We start from the raw sequence: 22,258 nt of genomic DNA, 5'->3' as shown, positions 1-22,258 counted from the left end.
ACGAGAGGTGAGGGAGAGCGGATCTAGGATGACTCTTGGACTTTTGGTTTAAGGAAATGGATAGATAAGTCAGAAATGACTCAACAATGGGCATGTCAGGCCTTGCGTAAATGACAGGAGGATATATTTGGGATCTGTGGGTGGACTACGTTCAGGCTCCTGCCAACTCTAAATCCTGGTCCTCAACCCCTATGGGTAGGGCCTGGTGGATCCGACGTAGGCAGCCAAAAGGGGCAGAACCAATGGGGAAAACACACAGTCCAAGTTTCTGAAAGGCTAGGCCCTTTGGTGCTCTGTGGCCCTGGGTATGTCACCTTTTCATGTGGGACCCGAGCTCATACATGTGTGAATGGGGGAGACAACTGTGCCCAGGCCTGGTCTCCCACACACTGAGAGCCGGGAAGTACAGACGAGGTACAGACCTCTTCTTTCAAGGATCCACTCATGTGCCACCTCCTCCATATCACCTCTCCAGATTCCCCAGCCAGAAACAACCCCTTTCTTCTCTGGGCTCCTAGAACCTCCACACTCTGAGCACTTACAGGACTGGGTCTGGCCTCTGCCTGCCTGACAGCCGCTGGTACAGGCTGGCACACATGTGTGTCCCCTCCCTGCAAGCAGCCAGCACAAGCCCAGGGCTAATCCAGAACCTGCTGTCATGGTCCTAGCCAACATGGGGTCCTCCCGGTAAAAAGTCCAAGTGGGAAGCAGAACGAAGGAATGAAGGCACACGCAGCAGCTGCACTCAGGAACCACAGATGGACACCACTAGTAAAGCACTTTTTAAATCATTTATTAAATCCTTGGAGTTATCAGGTGGAGGCAGGTGGCTGTACTTTCGCAGAGTAGTCTCACATACACAGGAGAGTGTCTAAAGAGCTGAGGGGAAAAGTTCCCAGAGGGCCGACTAGCCAGAGACCTGTATGTTTTGGGGAGGCTGGGGAGATGCTCTCCCACCCTGTGGAGGGACAGAGTCACCAGAAACTGTCCCCTCCTGACTCCTGCTAAGGAGAGGCTGACTGTGGTGGGGCGGTGTCTGCCCCCAGGCTTCCCACAAGCTCTTCCTTTAAGGCTGTGCATTTCCCTGGGGCAGGCTGCGAGTGGAGGAGGAGGGTCATGGGGATACCAAAGGCCCTCGTTAGTCCAAAGGAAGGGCTCCCTCTTCGGATGAGAGTGGCCCTCTCATCCAGCAACCCCACCCCCACCCAAGGCCACTGAGGCAGCCCCACAGCCCCCACTCTGGCTCATCCAGACTCCTCTGACATATTCAGAAACAGAAGGACACAGGGCTTCTCACCAGATGGGTTTGGAAGCTGGCACATATCCACTCCACACCACTCCCACATACAGAAAACTCGCGTGCAAATAGGCACACACATAGACGTCTGCATGGGGACACACACGACTCACTGATTTCCACATATGCACACAAATGCAAAACACAACAAAGTCATGCTCAAACACAATCACCCCAAGTGCACATGTGTGCCCTCCACAGACAAAAAGCGGGGGCAGCAGGGACAAAGGAGACAGCTTGGAGGGGCATAGGACATGCTTTGCCACCTTCCTCCTCCACTTGTGAGATACCGTACGCCCTGCAAAGTTCAGATTAAATGCCATCTCTGCCATGAAGGCCGCCCTGATTTCCCACAGGAGCACTGGGTCCTCCCTCCGGTGCCCCTCCCCTGGCTCACTCTCCTCCATCTGACCTTTGCCACATTCTGTCTCCACCTAGCACAGCTCCCTTAAAAGACAGATAGTGTGTAACGTACCCTTTGCGCTTTATTTTGTTGCCCCTTCCTTTGGACTCCTGTCTAGAATGGCGACGTGCTGGCTGGAGTTGTAGCTACCATCTTGGGCCATGAGGTGAGGGCCACCCTTAGGGAGGGCAGAATCACAAGCTGGAAGGACCTGAGTCTCCGAGGACTTTGTGGGGCAAAAATGTCATGCCAGCCCTGGACTGCCTGTTTCCAGATTTTTACGTGAGAGAAATAAATTTTATTTTGTGTAAGCCAATTATTTTGGGTCTCTGTTACTTGCAGACAACCCGTTTTAACTGATACACTGGGAATTATTTCTGGCTCCTTCTCCACCTCTCCATGCATCCAATCACCAAACCCTTTTAATTCTACCTCCTTGCTATGTCCCAGACCTGTAACCTTTTCTCTGTCGCTGCTACCTCTCCCTGAACTCAGACCATCAGCATTTCTTGCCTGGATCACTGTGTCAGCCTTCTTTCTAGTCTCCCTACCTCTTAGGCTTCTCTGTTCTGATCCATCTTTTAGACCAGTGACTCAAATTAGCTTTTTTATGAGGAAGTTAAATATATACATTACCGAGCTCAATACAACAAATACCCACACCCAAAAGGGTGACAAGTGTTAATCGTATCTGTAATTTTTTATGAAACAAACACGACAAAGTTGTGTTGCTCCCTCTACAAAAGCAAACACCCTCTCCTGCCCTCTTGATCCGGTGCTGGACTGTATCCTTGGTGGATTTTTTCAAACTTTTACACACCTTTATGAATGAATGTATGCTATGGTTTTTTATAGTTTAAAATTGTATCTAAATGGTGTCGTATCATGCCTATAGTTCTGCAACTTGCGTTTTTGTGTTTGAGGTCTCCCCATGTTGATACCTGTAAACTGAGTTCAGTCATGTCTGTAGCTCTATAGAGCTCCACTGTGTGACTGTAATTGCACATCCATCTGTTTCCCTAATGATGGGCAACTAGGTTCTTCCTCTGTTTTGCTTTGATAAACAATGCTTCATGGACATCCCTATACATGTGTGAAGTCACTAGGGTCTACACCTAAAGTATAATTGCTAGGTCTTGAGGATAGTGGTTGGTATGGGTTGAAATGCATCCCCTAAAAAGATACATTTAAGTTCTAACCCCAGGTACCTGAGAATGTGACTTACCTGCAAGCAGGGTCTTTGCAGATGTGATCAAGTTAAGGTAAAGCCATTAAGATGGGCTCTAATCCAATACGACCGGTGTCCTTATAAGAGAAGAGACAGAGACACACACACAGGGAGAGAACGCCATTAAAGATAGAGGCAGACGCGGGCTGCTGTGTGCTGCTGTGCTGTGGGCTACCATGTGCTGCCAGGAGCAGCTGATGGCCAGCAGCCAGCGTGAGTGGCCAGCGGCCAGCGTGAGTGGCCAGTGGCCAGCATGAGTGGCACGCAGCCAGGGAGAGCTGTCGTGACCGGCTGACCGACTGCCTCAGCAGAGGGGAGTGCAAGGCTCATAATACCAGCCTGGGCCAGGGAGCTGTGTCCTACATAACTAGACTGAGAAACAGCGGCTTGAACCTGAGTGGGCAGGGAGGCGGAAGGGAAAAAAAAAACACCAAGATGCCATATGCTACCTACTCCTCAAAAACGATCAAGGATGTGAAAATTTTAAAGGATTATGCTGCTTCAATCTTTCTGATAATTCTCATTTAATAGAAGATGAGGAACAACAAATCTATAACATAGTTTCCAATGTTAAACAGCAGACAGGATTCTTTGGTTTAGATTTTTCCTTCCTTACTTCCTAGCTTCCCAGTTTAGAGGGACTTAAGGAAACTTTTCTCATTTTTCTTTTATCCTTTATTATAGGTATAACCTCATGCTGTTGCCTACAGTGCGTCTCAGCTTACAGACTATCCACTGGTTGGCTATAACGGCCTACAAGACAACATCTTCACCTGGATTTGTTCATCTACCGGGGACCCTTAGATAGACCTCTGGACAAGCCCTAGCTGCCGGTCTCTCTACGCCCCTCCTCAGCCTGAAGTAGCCAGAGCGGTCATCACCCCTATCCCCTAATGGCAGTTAGGGTTAAGTCTTCAGAGGGGGGATTGAGACAGGTTAGTTAGCATGTCCCTAGGTAGACAGGGGGGTCCCTGGTAGAATAAACAAAGACAGCTGTATCCTGAAACTCCAGGAAAGTCTCCTTCACTCCAGGACAAAGATATGAGAAGGTGCCTTAAGGTTGATAAATTATCTTAAATCCCTTTTGGACAAAGGAGCAGATCTGATAGATAAGAATCAGTTATTTCGTTATTCCCTTCAGGATGGACAAACGGGACAAACCTGACAGATAAATTCCATTAGAAGGCTCCAGCCCCCTTCCCCAAGCAGACAGGGGAAGGGATAAAAGTAAAAACTTTTGCCTCAGTCACTGGGCTTCCCAGTTTCAGGTACCTCCTCCCCCTAGAGAGCTGCAACTTCTTCTGCCTTTAATAAACTATCTTCTTTTAAAAACAAGGAGGAGGCCGAGGAGGTGATGGGGAGGGGGGGAAATGGGGGAGGGGAGGGGAGGGGGAGGAGAGGGAAGTAAGGGGAGAAGGGGCTGGGGAAGGAGAGGGGGGATGAGAGTGGGAGGAGGGGGAAGTAGGGGGAGGAGAAGAAGGGGAAGGAGGAGGGGGGAGGAGGAGGGGAGGGGAGGGGGAGGGGAGGAGGAAAAGGGGGAAGTGGGGAGGAGGAGGAGGGGAAGAAGAAGGCAGAGATTGGAGTGATGTGTTAACAAGCCAAGGCATTGCCAAGGATTGCTGGCAACTACCAGAAGATGGAGGAGAGGTCTGGAACAGATTTGCCTCAGAGACTCAGGAAGGAACAAGCCCTGCCAACATCTTGATTTTGGACTTCTAGACTCAAGAACTGTGAAAGGATAAATTTTTGTTGTTTCAACCATCCAGTTTGTGGTAATTTGTAGGACAGTTGTGTGGCAGCTGTAGAAAACTAAAAGAGCCGTAAAATGGAAAGTTGTGGCCTGTGGGAGCATAGGATGAGGTCAGAGAGAGAACAGATGAGTCTGGGACAGTAAATTGGGGCGACAGTAAATTGGGGCGACAGTACATCGGGGCTGGACTGGGAAGGGCCACTGGACTTGTTCGTGCAGGCAGTGTGATTACACAGAGGATTAACTAAATTGGCAAGGGACACAGTTCTACTGGTGTTTACCGTTGTTTAGAGTAAATGTGTTTGAATTATTCAACTCCTGGAATCTCAAACTCATCCGCTTTTTCCTTTAAAAGTTATTAATTCCCTTCCGCACACAACTGCAAGGATGTGACAAACTCAGGTTTGTCGTCAATAACCACGGGTTGTCGTGCTCACTAGAGCAGGCCCTGTTCTCAGACAGAATCGGCTAATGTCACTTAATCCTCACAAATGCTCCACGAAAAAGGCACGCCATCCTCCCCACAGCAGCGATAAGGAAACGTGCAGGAAGGTGAGGCGATTTGCACGTAGGGAAACACCCGGCTGCAGATTTAGGGTGGGCCACCTTGGCTGCTGGTGGCTGTATGGCGCCAGGCAAATTACTTCACCCACATCAAACCTGCCTTTTGCAATCTTTCAAAATGGCGTAATAGCTGCTAGTACCTCTTCGGTCCGGCCCGTGGTGATTAAATGAATGAAGCGTGTCAAGCGCCACCAAGCGCCAACAGCAGTGTCGTCACCGTTTCCCGGGACCACGTGGCCCGGGCTGCGCCGACTCGCGGGGCGGGCGGACCTCCGGCTCAGCGCGGGCCGAGACCCTCGCTCCGGCCGCCAGGGTCCGCTGTGACGCGGCTCGGGCCTGGCCGCTCTAGCCGCCCCGGGGGACGTCGCTGTCCTTACCTTCGGCAGGAGCCCGCGCCTCCGTCTTTGCGCCCGCCGGCCCTCGGCTCCGTCCTGCAGCTACCCACTGCCCGCTCGCCGCCCACCATGGCCCTGCTGCACTCCAGCCGCATCCTGTCCGGGGTCGCCGCCGCCTTCCACCCAGGCCTCGCGGCCGCGGCTTCTGCCCGAGCCAGGTAAGCGGGGGAGACGCAGCCGGGACCACAGGCCTGCCTCGCCCAGCTCTGGGCGCTCTAGGACCTCGGGACACCGCCACCCACTCCCCAGCGCACACACTTTCCTGCCACCCGCTCGGCTTCCCACGGGGCTGGGGACTGAGCGGCCGCGCCGCACAGTGACCCTCGGGGACCGACATCCCTCGCGTCCCCTGCCCCCAGGACCGCAGGAGAGCGATGCCACGCGTTCCCGAGTTAGGAAGTGTGGCCCTGGACGGCACCCGGACTCCCCTGCTAGGGTCGGGGTCACGAGCTGCCCATTCGGCACAGGTGGGGGGGCTCGAGGGGTGAGGGGGGGGCTCGTGGGCTGCGGCGCCGGCCGGCCTCGCGCGGATTGGCTGCGGCGCGCGGGACTGCCTCGCGCCCATTGGCCGCGGCGCTGGCGGGGAACGCGTGTGCCACGCCTGTGTCCTTGACAGGCCGCCCCGGGGGGCCGCGGTGCCCACCTGTCGTGGTCTCCCTTGGGCGTGGACGGGGTCGGCAGGCTGGCGGCTGGCTGCAGTTTGTGTGCCCGGGGAAAGGAGGCTCACGGGTGGAAGGTTCCCGGGACTCGGGCATTCGGGCCCGGCTATCCTCTGCATTCGGTGACCTTGGCGCACAGCATCCTCCGCTCGTGTTACCGCCTGTCACCCGTGACACCACCCCCCGCCGTTTGGCCTTTGGATGGAAGAGGGTTGGGGTGTAGTGCACCTCTTTTTTTAAAAAACAGCCCTTAGGAGGTCTGGCTGTAGGGAAGTGGCCATCTCTCCATCTCGCTCTGCTCTTTCATTTCGTAAATATTTCATCATCCAAGTTTCACAGAGCCAAGCACTGGACCAGTTGCTGTTGACAGTTACAGCCATGAACAAGCTTGAGGGAGGGACCGGTGTCGCCCCAAAAATTACAAGTGTATAATTTCAAATTGTGTGTTAAGTGTTTGGGAGAAAAAGCCCCCTGCATCAAACGAATGAATAATTCCTTCCTGGTGGAGAGACCTGAGCCAGGCGATTTAAGTCACTCAAGAAGCCGATTGGGTGTCCTTAAGGAACCTAACCAGGAACCCGGTCTCCACACCACCACAACCAGATATTAACACCAAGGAGCAAGGCCTTGACCTTTTGTGCACCTTGGCCTTTTGTTTGAATGTATATATGATGTCTGCAAGCCAGCAGAACAGTTTGTCCTTTGCAGGGCCCCCACTCTTGGCAGTAATTTTGCACAGGCTTTCACACTTGCTTCTCTCCCTGATTTGGTTCCTTCTTGGCTCACTGTCAAGGTGTGCTCTTTAAGTCAGCCTACTTAGTGGACCAGAATTAGGAAGGGAGTATCATTTACGCAGTAAATTTGGAGAACAGAAAGGAATGCATAAAATTATGGGCAAAAGAAAGTGTGTTTCACCACCAAAGTAATCTTAACCTCATCTTACGGATTTGGCTGGGTGGCCTCCAGCTCTCCTTAGAGTGCTTGATGAAAATCCCTATGGGTGTGACCTTTGAGTCATTCTTTCAGTGTGAGAGCCTGAGTCATTTTGCTTTTCTGTCCTTTCCCCCCTCAGAATATAAATTCCATGAGAGTAGAGACCTTACCTACTTTGTTCACTGTCATATCTCAGCATTTAAAACAGTGCCTCCATGTCTTTCAAATTGAATTTGTTTTCCCTTTCTTCCGCCTCCCCCACCCCCTGCTGAGGGAGTCGTTGCCAGTAGTGGGTCAGCAGCTCAAGCCGTTTTTCAAGCCATTTTTTCTCAGTCTAGCTGGTATTATGAGCCTTGCGCGCCCCCCCTCCCTCCTGATGAGGGAGTCCGTTGCCAGTCGTGGGTCAACAGCTCATGGCAGCTCTCACTACTCACGCTGGCTGCTGGCCATTCACGCTGGCCGCGTGGCCGGCTCATGGTAGCACACGACAGCTCAAGATGGTTGCCGGCCACTCATGCTGACCTCCGGCTGCTCGCTGCAGCCCAGCTGCAGGGAGAGCTGTTGTTCACAATCTTAGCTGTAGAAGGCTCAGCTCACTGGCCCATGTGGAAATCCAACTGGCGACCTCCGCGTTAGGAGCATGGCGCTCCAACCACCTGAGCCACCAGGCCCGTCCAAATTGAATATTTCTATTTTAAACTTTGATTTTTTTTTTTTTTAGTTAATGCAATAGAAACAAATATGCCATCTTAATATTGTATCTTAGATAAAAGTCTAAGCATATAGGGAAACTACAGTTGCAAAATGTATACTAAAAATATAGTCTTAAAATATTTGAGCGCTTACAGTTGAGGTGCTGTTCAGGTTTAAACATGATACGTGACTGGATGATAGAACCAGATGCCCGCTAGCTGTTCAGACAGCTAGAAAGGACCTTCACTCCGGCCACTATAGGCGTGATCTTTACCTAAAGCCAAATGTTTAAAAGTGGAAAACATTGAAAATAAACTCATCTAATTGAAGTTTCTTTCAAAAAAAAAAAAAGCTCATTCTAATATAGTAAAGCCCTGGCAGTTGATATTCTGACACATTGAGGATTTGTCCTACTTAATTTTCACATGTGGGTCATTTAAATGGAAGTCTCAAGTTTAAGTGTTTCCTCTAGCTTCATTTATAAAACAGCACTAAACATTTAACCTTTTCTTATTGACCTGTGCTATAAAAGCATAGTGACATTAAGTCATTAGACATAGCCGCAGGTCAATGAAGAAAGAAAAATATGCTGATGTAATTTGATTTATAATGATCTCTTAAGTATTTAATTCTGATTAGTTAATTTTTTTTAAATTGGGGACTATTGGGGAACAGTGTGTGTGATTCCAGGACCCATCAGCTCCATGTCAAGCCTTTTTTTTCAACCTAGTTGTGGAGGGCGCAGCTCACTGGTCCATGTGGCACTCGAACCGGCAACCTTGGTGTTATGAGCACCCAACCAACCGAGCCATCCAGCCACCGCTAATTGTTTAATTTTTAATGAAATAACTGAAGAAGTATCATGAGACCCTTTAGAAAGGCAGTGTGCAATAGTGGTACAGTAACCAATAGTTACCACACCAAAATTATCATAGTTTTTTTAATTGATTTGTAGCTCTGTGATTATGAGCCAGATAGTTAACCTCATAAAGTAAGAATGTGAGGGAAAGCATGTTAAAAACTATAAAGTAGGGCCGGCCCGGTGGGTCAGGCAGTTGGAGCTCCGTACTCCTGATGCCAAAGGCTGCCGGTTCGATTCCCACCGGCAGTGGGCCAGTGGGCTCTGGACCACCAGGTTGCTGGTTGGTCTCCTCAACTCCTTCAGGGGATAGTGGGCTCCACCCCCTGCAACTGAAAATGGGGACTGGACCTGGAGCTGGTCGGTGCCCTCCACAACTAGGATTGAGAGGACAGCAACTTGGCTTGGAGGAAGTCCTGGAAGTGCACACTGTTCCCCAGTGAAGTCCTGTTCCCCTCCCCCCCCCCAAAAAAAAGAAAGTCTATAAAGTACTAGGTAGATTCCCGGGGAAAGGGCAAGGCACTGGAATTGACAATGCTTATCTGAATACTTAGTGCCTAAGATCTTTTGGTTAGCTAGTCACGATTGCTCAATGGCTGAGGCTTTGTGCTTATGTCCAAAGTGCACTGATAGGAATCACTTTGCAGGCCACAGGTTGTCCACATCAACTTTGTCCCCCCTGCAGCACTCTTTTCTTCATCTCGTACTGTCGCTTTTAAAACATCAGAGTTCTTACAGTGTGGGCATAGAGTATTTACCCTTTAAGGAATGGAATAATGAGTGGCATGGAGGGCGTGAGCATGATTACTGTTGGAGGACTAACCAAGCAGAATCCCTGCTCCAATATTTAGATTTTTGAGGTTCAATATTTTCAAATTGCTTCTAGAATTCTTCTTAAAAGATACCGCTCTCAATATATCTCTGCCAGAAGACTCAAGGCAGTTGTTTCTGAGAGAATTTCTATGCTAGATAAAATTTTGAAAGAACATGACAAATAAAGTGCTCTTCACACCATTTCACGAAGGTGTCTTTTGTCCTTGTGGTTGGAGGCAGTGACTCTGTCATCACTGAGTAAAGAATTTGGAGACAGAACCATCTTTTTTAAAATGGAAATTGCTTACTAGAAGCTCTCCATAATATGTCCTTGGCCTTGGAAGTGTTCCTTTCACTCATCAGTTAATGACAGTGTTAAAGATAGGCAGGTGGCTACACGTTTCAAGGTCTGAATTGTGGGTAGGAAATAATGTTGCTCCAAAGTGTCTGTTTCTTAACTATTGCTTAGCTACTGCAACAACCAGAGAGTCTAGAACAATGAAGAAAATCAGAGGGATTTTGACTTTTGAAATTATTAAATCTTCGCCACTCTTCTGCAAGGTGCTTTGACGTCTTATGCATTGTTAGATTATTGGTGCCTGTAGTTATATCCTGTGCATAGTAAACAAGTAAACATTTGTTTCAATGGGTTTGTGGCAGATCCAAGATGTCTCTGGCCATGGAAACCTTGCTCCTGTAACTGATGTCTTGTATTTCCCATTTTAGCTCTTGGTGGGCCCATGTGGAGATGGGGCCCCCAGATCCCATCCTGGGAGTCACAGAAGCCTTTAAGAGAGACACCAACAGCAAAAAGATGAATCTGGGAGTTGGTGCCTACCGGGATGATAATGGAAAGCCGTATGTGCTTCCTAGTATCCGGAAGGTAAGCTTGCCTGGTTTAAGGGTTTGCTTTTGGTCTCAGGAAGTCAGTTTAAAGTATTCAGCAAGTGTTAGCTATTGTTGCAAGCTGGAGCACCACCACACTCTTTGTACATTACCTCATCAGCTCTTCAGCTCAATTGAATGAGGGGTAAAAACAGTTGTTCCCCCATTCGATAGATGTGCAAACTGAGACTAAAGAGGTTAATAAGGGACTGGCCCCGTGGCTCAGGTGGTTGGAGTGCTGCCCTGCCGAGGTTGCCAGTTCGATTCCCACATAAGCCAGTGAGCTGCGCCCTCTACAGCTAAGATGGTGAACAACGGCTCTCCCTGGAACGGCTGCCATGAGCTGCTGTGGGCTGCTGTGTGCTGCCAAGAGCAACCAGTGGCCAGCATAAGTGGCCGGCAGCGGGCAAGAGCTGCCTTGAGCTGCTGTGAGCGGCTGATTGACCACTGGCAACCGATTGCCTCAACCAGAGGAGCGCAAGGCTCATAATACCAGCATGGGCCAGGGAGCTGCATCATACCCAACTAGACTGAGAAACAACGGCTTGAACTGGAGGGGGGAGAGAGGAGGCAGAAGAAAAGGGGGGGTGGAATGAGGTTAATAAGTTGCACAGGGTCACACAGCCAGGTCTCAGACTCCAAATCATGAATATATGTGGTTGTTAGTGTATTACCCTTTGAAATTCTTAGACTGGCATGTACCTTGAAATACTTTTTTTTTTAATGTATCTAGTTTGATTTTATCATCTTATATCTATTTTAAGTGTTGCGCTTAAACCTTGTTTTTGTACATTCCAAGAATGCCGTTTTATGTTAAATGGTAACCAAGAGAAACTATATACCCATCCACGTAAAACCTAACTTTAAAAAAAAAAAAAAAAAGTTTTAATATTTCTGTTTACAATATGATATGTCAAGTATTCTACTTATCTTGCTTCTTGGGCACTATCTCCAAATAAAAAACAAGGCTTTACCGCCAAGATTTAACTTATAAACGGTAAATATTGATCGAGGTAATTCCAAGTAAGGCAAAGAAGCTAAATGAATGCATTTTCTCCTGTCTAGGCAGAAGCCCAGATTGCTGCAAAAAATTTGGACAAAGAATACCTGCCCATCGGGGGACTGGCTGAATTTTGCAAGGCATCTGCAGAATTAGCGCTGGGTGAGAACAGCGAAGTGTTGAAAAGTGGCCGGGTAAGCGGAGCAGATTCTGGCATCATGCAGGATCTGTTTTTAAATTTAATAGTTTAAACAAATTTGAAATAATTTCAACAGTTTTAAACCGATAAGAAAAGGTAGACCCCTTTGTGTGTGATGATTGTTTTGAAGTGGCCACACTTTTGCTCATATCCCTTCTTTAGATAGTAAATGGGCACTAATTAAAGAGTTTTTATAATGCCAATCCCCAAAACGTGGTAGTAATATGATAGATTTAACACTGCTTTTGTTAGTCTCTATGTTCATTTTACGTTAAATATGCTTTAGAAATGCCAAGTTCCACCTAGTTTTAGGCCTATAAGTAGCCTCCACCCTCTTGTCCTAAGCTTCCTGGAAACAAGCCACAGGTAGACTGTTGGGGCTCCGACCAGTCTGGAACACCTCTGTTGTTCCTTCACAGCCAGTTCAGACACTGACAGGGAGCAGATCATGCTCCCTTCCTGCTGTCTCCTTCCTCTCTCAGAGGTCCAGAGAGCATCACTGCAACCATTAAGGGAAGCACAAGAACAAGTGTCTCTTACTTGTCTCCTTCCGGCTCCATGGGGAACCCTCTTATTGTAGAAGAAAGATAGCCGTAAAGGTCACTGGACATAAGCGTTTTGCAGGCAGATTCCTGTATGCATCCCCTGCAGGCCTGCCTTTGTAAAGACGACTAGCATCACGCAGGTGGGATGCAGCCACGCCACCTGCGTGCCCGACCTGACCCATGGGGTCATGTGTGTTCTAGTTTACTTTCTTTTGCAACAAGTATGTTTTTTTAACAGATACATTTGTATGTTTAAATATTTATTTTTCTGTGTAAGTCTGGGGAAAAACACACAAAGTAGCAAAAACTAAGCCTACATTTCTCCGCTCCCCAGCCCTCCAAGGCCAGAATAAATACATTTTATTCACAAGGTTGATCTAAGTCCACTGGTTAGTTCATTGATTGAGAGAAAAGCATACAATCTCAACGGCATCTGTGATGTAGTTATACTCATTAATCACAGACAGAATGTGGTTTGATTGCTATCCAGTCAGCCACTTTTTAACCCCTCATGAAAACTTCTGTATTTTTCTGGAATTTTTGCTTAGTCTGTGGACATCTAGTCAATTGTAACCTGAATATGAAACTGGCCTGTCTTGAAATAACATCAGCTTGTCTTTCATAAATTGCTGTATCTTTGTGCATTAATAGTATTGTCAGATCTACAGTTACGTTTTTGTGTCTATCCAGCCAGAGTTGGCAGAGACAAACTGTGAATACAAGAGCTTGTTAGTTGGGTTCCCCACCATTTAATCTAGTGTCCCCCAATCCAGAAAATTTAATAAGTATATTTTATAAAGCTTTGAATTTCTGTGGTGCCAACACACACACACACACACACACACACACACACACCCCCTTTGGTTTCTTACTCATCTCCTAAAGTTGGCTGATTCAAAGAAACAGATTTACCTCAAGCATCTCTCCGGTACCTCAAAGATGAATATTTTCAGATTCCAAAAACTCATGAAGGACACCTCTTCAACAACTTTGAAAATATAGCAACGTTATTTTAATATACATGTTGACTGGCTTTTTTTGATGTTGGGAGAGTCATCCAATCTTGCATAATTCTAGAATAATGATTTAATGTAGTGACTATTCTTAGTGTCTTTTTTCTCTGTATAAATCACTCCTTTTTCATGGGGGGTGGGGTGGGGTGGGGTGGGGATTCTGTGTCCTGAAAGTTTCATATATAACACAGGATTACACTAAAAACAGGCCCTAAGAAATTAGCGTCAGCATCAACAAATGTGTTGGGAACTGGAGAAACAGCTCTTTTGAGAACCCATGAGGAGAGTCAAGTCAATCTGTCTCTTAGCAAATGGGGAAATGAAACAGTAGTGCTGTTCTCTTGTTTCCACATACTCTTTTGGAGCATGTCTTCAGCTTCTAAAGAAGGAAGGGTGTTGACTGTACCGGGCTGTGCTTCTCTGTACTTGACCTCTCTTTTGTTAAGTTGTGTGCCTGGAGGGAGTGCTGTACCTCACTGACCGTAGGTGTCCTTTTCTCAGTATGTCACCGTGCAGAGCATTTCTGGAACCGGGGCCTTAAGGATCGGAGCGAGTTTTCTGGTGAGTCTGGAAATTCCTTCGGGAAAGAACTGTAAGCTGAGAATGATGGGGCTTCCTATTGCATGTGTATTTGCTGACCCGGAAATAGATTTCTTCTTTCCACTAAGTTGGAAGATTTCCTGTTCTCTGTTAAATGGAGTCGGGGTTAAAAATGAAAGTACTTAGAAGAAATTACAAAGAAGGTATTATTTGTAATATGAGATATTATAATAATAAATATAATTTATTGAGCACATGTTATTATCAGGAGCTTTTATATTTTAACTTGTGTGTTTTTTAATTTATTTTTTTAATTAAAGTTTATTGGGCTGACAATTATTAGTAAAATTACATAGATTTCAGGTGTACAATTCTGTAATACACCATTTATAAATCACCCAGAGTCAGTTCTCCTTCCGTCGACATATATTTGATCCCCTTTACCCTCATCTACCACGCCCCTCCCCCCTTAACTCGTTTATTTTTATGAAGGAGGTTCACTTTACGCCATTTTACAGATGAAGAAATTGAGACTCAGAGAGGTCTTTGGCTGCACAACCAGTGTAACCGTCAGAGCCTGGATTCCAACCCAGGCAGTCTCGCTACTTAATCAGCACTGTCTCTCAATCATAGAGAGGAGTTGAGTTTCAGTGGAGAAAAATGTCTTCTCAATAGAATATATCAACTTTGTTTGCCTCTCCTTTCATTTTTTCATTCCCTTTCATCCCATCTCTTAGCAAAGATTTTTCAAGTTCAGTCGAGATGTCTTTCTGCCCAAACCCACCTGGGGAAATCACACACCCATCTTCAGGGACGCTGGCATGCAGCTACAGGGTTATCGGTACTACGACCCCAAGACGTGCGGCTTTGACTTCACGGGTGCTATGGAAGACATTTCAGTAAGTGTGGCTTCTAGGGCAGGAGGGGTGAAGGAACAAGGAAGAAACTTCCCCGTGGAGATCTGATGCCTCCCTGCTGGGTCTCAATACCTGGCTTAAAGTACTGGGGATGTGCTAACTCCCAGACCTCAGGTTATTTTTCTTACTTATCAACTAATAGTGACTTAGCTCCTTTTAAAGCTGCAAAGCAATCTCTTGGTTGTTTGTCTTTTTAGAAAATACCGCAGCAAAGTGTTCTTCTCCTGCACGCCTGTGCCCACAATCCCACGGGAGTGGACCCTCGCCCTGAGCAGTGGAAGGAGATAGCAGCAGTGGTGAAGGTGAGGCGGGTGAACTGGCGGTCACAGTTCTGTGTTCAGTAACTAGCCTGAGATGCTTAACCTGGCAAAGTCTTACCAGTGATAGTTAATTAACCTCAAGCCCTTGTGAAGTTTCCACACATTGTTAAGTGGCCAGGAAAGAGCTCCTCATTTGCAGGATTAGTAGTGCTGTAACTGATGATACATGAACAGTTTGAAAATAATTTTTGTTCCTCAACCTGGGTGTAGGGAATTCTGATAGAACTTGTCATTGGTCTGCCTGTGCAGTAGGCACCCACGGGTACCAGGGAGCTGTCTGGGCATCTCAAGACGCAGTGCCTCAAGCTTTGGTCTTCTCTTTTTACTTCCCAGAAAAACAATCTCTTTGCGTTCTTTGACATGGCCTACCAAGGCTTTGCCAGTGGTGATGGGAACAAGGACGCCTGGGCCGTGCGCCACTTCATTGAACAGGGCATTAATGTGTGTCTCTGCCAGTCCTATGCCAAGAACATGGGCTTATACGGTAAAGCTTGATATGTGTTCTGATGAGCTTGATGAAGTGCTGGGAGAGGGTGCCACAAAGGTGTGGAGTGTGGTGTGCGTGTGTGTGTGTGTGTGTGTGTGTGTGTGTTGCCTGTGTCCCTCCTTACCCAAAGAGGAAGGAAAGGCAGGTAAAATGGATTTTACTGATCATAGCCATATCGTCTTCAATGTCCCTGAATTCCTCCAGCAAAGAGAACTGATTCCTAATTCTCTAAACGCTAAGTGGCTGCTCCATGAGCCAAGAAGATGGGTACAATAAAAAGAGACATTTGAACACTCTTCAGTACTCAAACTTTCTATTGTACCTAGAGTGACCATAATGGTTGTTAAAAAATTTTACAAAAGAAAAAATTATGTATAACAAAGAGTTATGTTTCTGGTGCTTCTTATGGAAACAGATACCATGTAGCAAACTGCAATGTGATTTGCTTTAGCCTTTTAGCCAGACCTGGAAGACAAGACGCAATTTGTCTTTTCAGGTGAGCGTGTGGGAGCCTTCACCGTGGTCTGCAAAGATGCTGAGGAAGCCAAAAGGATAGAGTCACAGTTGAAGATCTTGATTCGCCCCATGTATTCCAACCCTCCTGTCAATGGGGCGCGGATTGCCTCTACCGTTCTGAACAGCCCTGACCTGCGCAAACAATGGTAAACGTTCACTGACACTCCCCACCCACCTCCTTCCCCGTCACGCAGCCTTCAAAGCTGGTTCCAGTTGGCCCCCCAGTGACATGCAGTATTCCACAGCTTCCATGTGCAGGAGGGGAGAAGAATGTACATTTTGTTAGCACTTGCAAATTAATGCACTGGTCTTTCCCTGTAAGAGACACACATGATTCAAAAATGGCAGTTTCTTTTATTCCATCATTTCCAGGTTAAGTAAAACCTGCCTCTGCCTCAATGTAAGTTCATACTGAAATACCTTACATAGGAAAACTTTCTTAAGAACATCTTTTTTTCTTTTAATCCTAATAATAGCTAGCATTGAATTGGTATTTCTGCATGTTTTGGGTTTTATTATGCATACCATCGGACTGTCTTGGCACCTCAGCTCTAAATTCGTGTTACTTGGTCTTTTTGACCACAATCCATGGAAGACATATTTTACCTGATGATCCTGAACACAGATGACCTCCATATGTATGTGTGTATAATTAGAATAGTTTCAAAACTCAAAATTAAGGCTTTGTTTGTGTGTTCCACTCCAACATGTTCTAAATGCTAATTGCATCCAACTGCATTGAATTTATTGCCTACTAATGGATCATGATACAATTTAAAAAACATTGCTGTGGATCAGGGATTGGCAAACTATATTCTGCAGGTCAAATCTAGTCTGCCCCCTATTTTTGTAAATAAAGTTTTGTTGGCACACAAGCATTTATTTTTTGATGAATTGTGTATGGCCACTTTCGTGCTATAACAGCAGAGTTCAGTAGTTGTGACAGAGAGCTTATAGCCCATAAGACCTGGCATGTTTACGATTTGGCCCTTTATAAAAAGTTTGCCAATCCCTGTTCTATATAATTTAGAATTAATAAAAAGTTCAGATGCCCATGGAAGATGTGATTTGTTATACAAGAATTTATCCCGTGTAGCTGGTTAGGTAAGGGGGTATATCTCTGAGCAGCATCATGGATAGAAAAGCTAAATCTGCTGTCTGCTACCTGCAGGAAACTTCATCTGCAGCTCACCTAGTTGTCATGTGGAAACTTAAATTAATCATGCGAACATTGACGTAAATAGTCTGGTTCGGGATAGTTCATTTCAATACAAAGGATCCATGCTAGCCTTATAAAAAAATCCACTACTTTTTAAATTACAGTTTGTTTTCCATTATAAAGTTAATACATAAGTACATTTCAGAAAGTTTGGGAAAGGGAAAAATAAACCACAACTCGAGTCACTATAACCCAGCTTTTTTTTCTTTGCCCATTATTATCCATAGTTGTCATATACTGTGAATCATACTGTTATATATGTATATATAGGGTTGGTTTTGTTTTTGTCACTTAGAATTATACTCAGCTCCTTTTTTTTTAACTTCATATTTTAAGTATATTTTTATATTTCCATATTCCCTAATGGTTAGCAAGATTTTGGTGGTTTTTTTTTAATGTGTGCCTTTCAATGCTCATTTGAAGTCTAGGGACAAAGGTGACAAAGACACTCTCTACCCTTGGGAGTTACCATCTAGTGAGAACGATCCACATATGGCACTCATACAAGACAGAATGGAATAAATGCTGACGAAAGGAAGAGCCATCGATTCTAGTGGGGAGTGAGGGAGGACGTAATGCAAACAGCAGCATTTGAGCTGTGCCATGAAGAGAGAAGGCTTTTTTCCCCAAAGGAAGTAAAGGGGAAGGGGAAAACCAGACGGAGACGTGCATGAGGAAAGGCAAAGGCGTGCAATACACATCGTGTATGAGGAGATTGTGCTTGGAAAATCCCAAGTGGTTTTGTGGCAAAGACAGTTTGAGGAGGATGTGGAAGGCTCCCAAGCTGGGCAGGTGGGAGCAGATCATGAAGCACCTGATATTGTGAAAAGTCACAGCTTCATTCTGTGGGCAACAAAGAGCATGGAGGGGTTTGCTAAGGTCACCCCAGATCTGGCCCTGGCCACACACTCAGTGGCTGTTAGGACCCAGGCCTCAAAGTGAATGGAGCTAGATGAGTGCAACGACAGGAAATGTAGAAATCACATGCCGTCCCTCGAGGGGCCAGGGGTTCCAGGTCCAGCCAGTAATTACTCTGCTGATGCAGTGTTACCAGCATCTTATTTTTCAAGAGAGCCCCTAAATCCACATTTTTATATGCAAGTGCCCAATTTAAAAATGTTTCACTGGGTCAAATAAAACATGATGAGACTGTTATTTGACCTTTAATTGGCAGTTTGTAACCTCCGTTATAACTGCATGACATCGTCGTGAAGAGATGGTTTGGAAAATGAACACGTTAGAACAGGGAGATACACTATAAATGTTTTTACAGACATCTAATTGGTGAGCGCCGACAAGAATTGCCCATGGAGCCATAGCAGTTGAGGGATGGGTAGTCTGAGGAAGGCAAGGATGCGTCTGGAATCAAGACAGCCGTGTGTGGTCAGAGAACTGCCTTCTCCAGGTCCCCAGAGAGAATGAACCCGCTCTTCCCACGGCTGTCTGAGCACAGCACTATTGGTTCTTCCTTTCTCCTGCCTTGTTCCATGCTCGTTGCTGTCTACGGGTCTGCTCCCAGCCTCTGTTGTAAGCTTTTAAAGGCAAGGGCCATATCTCAGTCCTCTCTCTCCCCAGCACCTAGCACATAGCGTGGCACATTGTGGGTTCACCGCGCCTTGTCTTAATTATGACGGCCGGAGTGTTTATTCCATCCATGTTAAAAGTAAGGTCATATTTTACTGGTTAGTCCACAACTTTTGCCCCCTGCATAAAGGGTGGAGAGCCTTAGCCTTCCTCAGTTTTAGTGTGATTCATTCATTCAGTTTTTTTTCCTAGTAACTCAGTTACGTTAACTGTTTTAGTTGCCTAATGAAAATAGCGTTCTGATATAAAACAGAATGCCATAAAATAGCTTTCTTCCTGGACCACCACATGACTCCACAGGAGGGGAGGAAGGTAAAAATGCTGTGAGCTGTGGCTTATCTGTCAGGGCGTGGCTGGCATTGAGCTGCATCCGGGCTTTTTCCCCACAGGTTGCAGGAAGTGAAAGGCATGGCTGACCGCATCATCAGCATGCGGACTCAGCTGGTCTCCAACCTCAAGAAAGAGGGGTCCTCCCGCAACTGGCAGCACATCACCGATCAGATCGGCATGTTTTGTTTCACAGGACTAAAGCCCGAACAGGTGAGTGACGCCAGTTTCCCTGCAGCCGACCAATGAATCAGTCCTTGTAAACCAGAATTCCTTACAGGTCACCTGCCTATTCAGGATTACCCTAAAAACAGTAATTTTGGACCCCTTTTAGGTAAAAGAAGGACGTAACTTTCATTCTGTTCCATGTATTAGTTGCTAACCTTTCTAGATCTTCCATGAGGTTGCAAACTCCCAAAGAGCAGGACTTGTTTTTGATCATTTTTGTGACCACAGCTGCTTCTCGGCAGACACTAGAACAAGCAAGAGCCTGGTTATTGATACGAGAAATAGCGATTCCATAGCTGGCTTCTGGATCTGTTTTTCTACAGATGCTGAATCTAAGTGTTGTTTTTTTTTCACCTGTTCCCGCCTCAGAATTCATTATACTACTTTAAAATAGCTTTTTTTTTTCTTCTATTACTCTAAGCTAGTATAACAAATTCTGAAAATAGGGTTTAAATGAGAAAATAGAGCCTCTGTTATTTTTTTTTTTTTCAATTTTTTATTGGGGAATGTTGGGAAACAGTGTATTTCTCCAGGGCCCATCAGCCACAAGTAGTTGTCCTTCAATCTAGTTGTGAAGAGCACAGCTCAGCTCCAAGTCCAGTTGCTGTTTTCAATCTTAGTTGCAGGGAGCGCAGCCCACCATCCCATGCGGGAATTGAACCAGCAACCTTGTTGTTCAGAGTTCCCGCTCTAAACAACTGAGCCATCCGCCCACCCCTCCAGAAGCTCAGTGGCAGCTCGTTGTCTTCAATCTGATAGTTGTGGAGGGTGCAGCTCACTGGCCCATGTGGGAATCAAACCGGCAACCCTGTTGTTCAGAGGTCACACTCTCACCAGCTGAGCCATCTGTCCACCCTGTTATTTTTGTTTTTTAACACTTGGTGATTGTGCCAGGGCTGGGAAATTCCCCAGCCTAGACGTACCCAAGCACTCTTCTCTCTGCAGGTGGAGCGGCTGACCAAGGAATTCTCCATCTACATGACAAAAGACGGCCGTATCTCTGTGGCAGGGGTCACCTCAGGCAACGTGGGCTACCTTGCCCATGCCATTCACCAGGTCACCAAATAATTTCTCTGACAAGAGGAAACAGAGACAACCTTGCTGTCACCTCTGCTGTTGTGAGATTCACATGGAGGAAGAGGGAGGGTGGCTGGTAGTGAGCAGATCATTTCTTTCAACCACAGTACTTAAAACTCAGCATTGAATGTGTTTCTCAGAAGGAAAAACAAAAAACAAAACAAAACAAAAAAAAACTTGTAGGTAAATAGGTAGAGGCATCTGTGTGGAACTTTGTGGCTCTGAACCAAACTCTCCCTCATCTTTGTATCTCCAGCTTTTCCGAAAGAGTTTACATGTACAAGAAAGTCATAGCCAAAAAGAACCTTTCAATCACGCCATTGCAATATTTCCGAAGCTTTAACTGGAGCACCTTGTGGTGTTAATTCAACATGAAAATACCACTTATTAGAGGCTTTGTGAGAAGACCTAGTTCTAACATTAACTGTCAGCCTCATGTTTGTCTTCCCGTGATTAAGCCACCTTATCAACAGACCACATTACAGAAACAGTGTTTTGTGAAGACCAACAAGTCTGCTGCCACTGCAGCAAGGGAAAAAAAGATGCTGTTTCCAGTCTCATTTAAGAAAAAATCAAAGAAGGCCCCCCTTTTTAGCACTCGCAGGCATTTTAGTGTTCTGACCTCCCTAGTCACTGTTGTTCTTTCCTGTAGGCACAGAGATCTATAACTAGCCTAGATTTTCATCCTGTCCTCTGCTCGACTGACCACCCACCCCAACCTACTGCATTCACTTACTTGAAGAATGAAGAAAATCGTTTACTGCTCGTCCCATGCCCTCACCTTTCTCAGCAGAGAATAGGCAACTGCACTTAAACCGTGTTTCCCTGAAAATAAGACCTAGCCAAACAATCAGCTCTAATGCGGTTTTTGGAGTGAAAATTAATATAAGACCCAGTCTTATTTTACTATAATATAAGACCCGGTCTTAGACCAGGTCTTATATTAATTTTTACTCCAAAAAATGCGTTAGAACTGATTGTCCGGCTAGGTCTTATTTTCGGGGAAACGGTACTTCAGCATCCTTTTCAGTGATTGTCTCCTGCCGGGATGTTGCCTCCGCCCAGCTAGACGTTGTCCCCTCGTGCAGTGCTGTGGTGAAGTCACTCATGTCACATCACATCACGAGTCAGGCAATGCAGGGTGAAACCAGGAAATAACTATTCTGGGCTTTGGTCTTAACCTTCATGTGCTGCCAGCTGGGCCCAGGCTTCACCTGTTGGGGAGAAAACCACCATCTGCTCTAATCATGTAGACTTTCTGCAGCCTGGTTTCTCTGTTACAATAAAGTTACTGTAGACTGGACCACTGTCTGTTGTGTCATCTTTCTTCTTTAATGGGAGGAAAGGGGAGAAATGGCTGTATATTCCATAAGTTTGAACTCGTGTTCCCCTGACCATAAGCCAACAGCTGTGTTAGCTATTCCAAATGTATTGCATTGTCTTTGCCTTGCCATTCAGCTTGTCCAGTCCCAACATCTTGAAAATGTAGGTGTAATCCTTTGGACCTTGGGGGACAAGTGAGGCACCTCAGCAGATCTTGTGGGTGTAGAGTGGGAGCAGAGGAGATGGAGGGGAGGTGGCAGCTTCCGACGTCTATAGGAGCCAAGTAGGTAATACAAATAAACAGTGAAGATAAAGTAAAAAGAGCAATGCAACCTGGATGTAAGATGGTCCCTGGTGACCAACCCTCAACCTCAGTGATGAGGAGCGATAGGGAAGTGACAGCCACTATGAGAATGAAAGTTCAAGGTTGCAGGTCTTAAATTTTTCCTGATTTTTATGGGAGGTCTATCGATGCTTAAAAGTT

The 22,258-nt window shown here is 46.2% G+C and overlaps 1 protein-coding gene across 2 annotated transcripts; it reads left to right on the top strand.

Annotated features, from left to right (window-relative positions):
* Positions 1 to 5,487: 5,487 nt before the first annotated feature.
* GOT2 (glutamic-oxaloacetic transaminase 2) lies at positions 5,488 to 21,762 on the top strand. 2 transcript variants are annotated; one of them, XR_013992161.1, is made up of 11 exons: positions 5,488 to 5,795; positions 10,321 to 10,477; positions 11,545 to 11,673; positions 13,738 to 13,797; positions 14,514 to 14,675; positions 14,891 to 14,995; positions 15,347 to 15,497; positions 15,997 to 16,162; positions 19,209 to 19,359; positions 20,320 to 21,346; positions 21,387 to 21,753. XR_013992161.1 is itself a non-coding variant. In XM_081031921.1 (10 exons), exons 1-10 carry the CDS (start codon positions 5,707 to 5,709, stop codon positions 20,440 to 20,442), a joined length of 1,293 nt encoding a protein of 430 aa, XP_080888047.1. In that variant the 5' UTR covers positions 5,488 to 5,706; the 3' UTR covers positions 20,443 to 21,762. The 2 variants fall into 2 exon arrangements, 1 of the variants encoding a protein (XP_080888047.1); XM_081031921.1 differs by having other exon boundaries at positions 20,320 to 21,762.
* Positions 21,763 to 22,258: the final 496 nt, after the last annotated feature.

This window comes from Rhinolophus hipposideros, assembly GCF_964194185.1.
Source record: "Rhinolophus hipposideros genome assembly, chromosome: 21".
Taxonomy (NCBI): domain Eukaryota; kingdom Metazoa; phylum Chordata; class Mammalia; order Chiroptera; family Rhinolophidae; genus Rhinolophus; species Rhinolophus hipposideros.
This window is presented reverse-complemented; position numbering and strand designations above follow the sequence as displayed.

Excerpts from the sequence above, each read along its gene's own strand:
- GOT2 (XM_081031921.1), top strand. The coding sequence starts at position 5,707 with ATGGCCCTGCTGCACTCCAGCCGCATCCTGTCCGGGGTCGCCGCCGCC. Across the intron at positions 5,796-10,320 it reads GCGGCTTCTGCCCGAGCCAG|CTCTTGGTGGGCCCATGTGG; the intron begins GTAAGCGGGGGA and ends TTCCCATTTTAG. Across the intron at positions 10,478-11,544 it reads TGCTTCCTAGTATCCGGAAG|GCAGAAGCCCAGATTGCTGC; the intron begins GTAAGCTTGCCT and ends TCTCCTGTCTAG.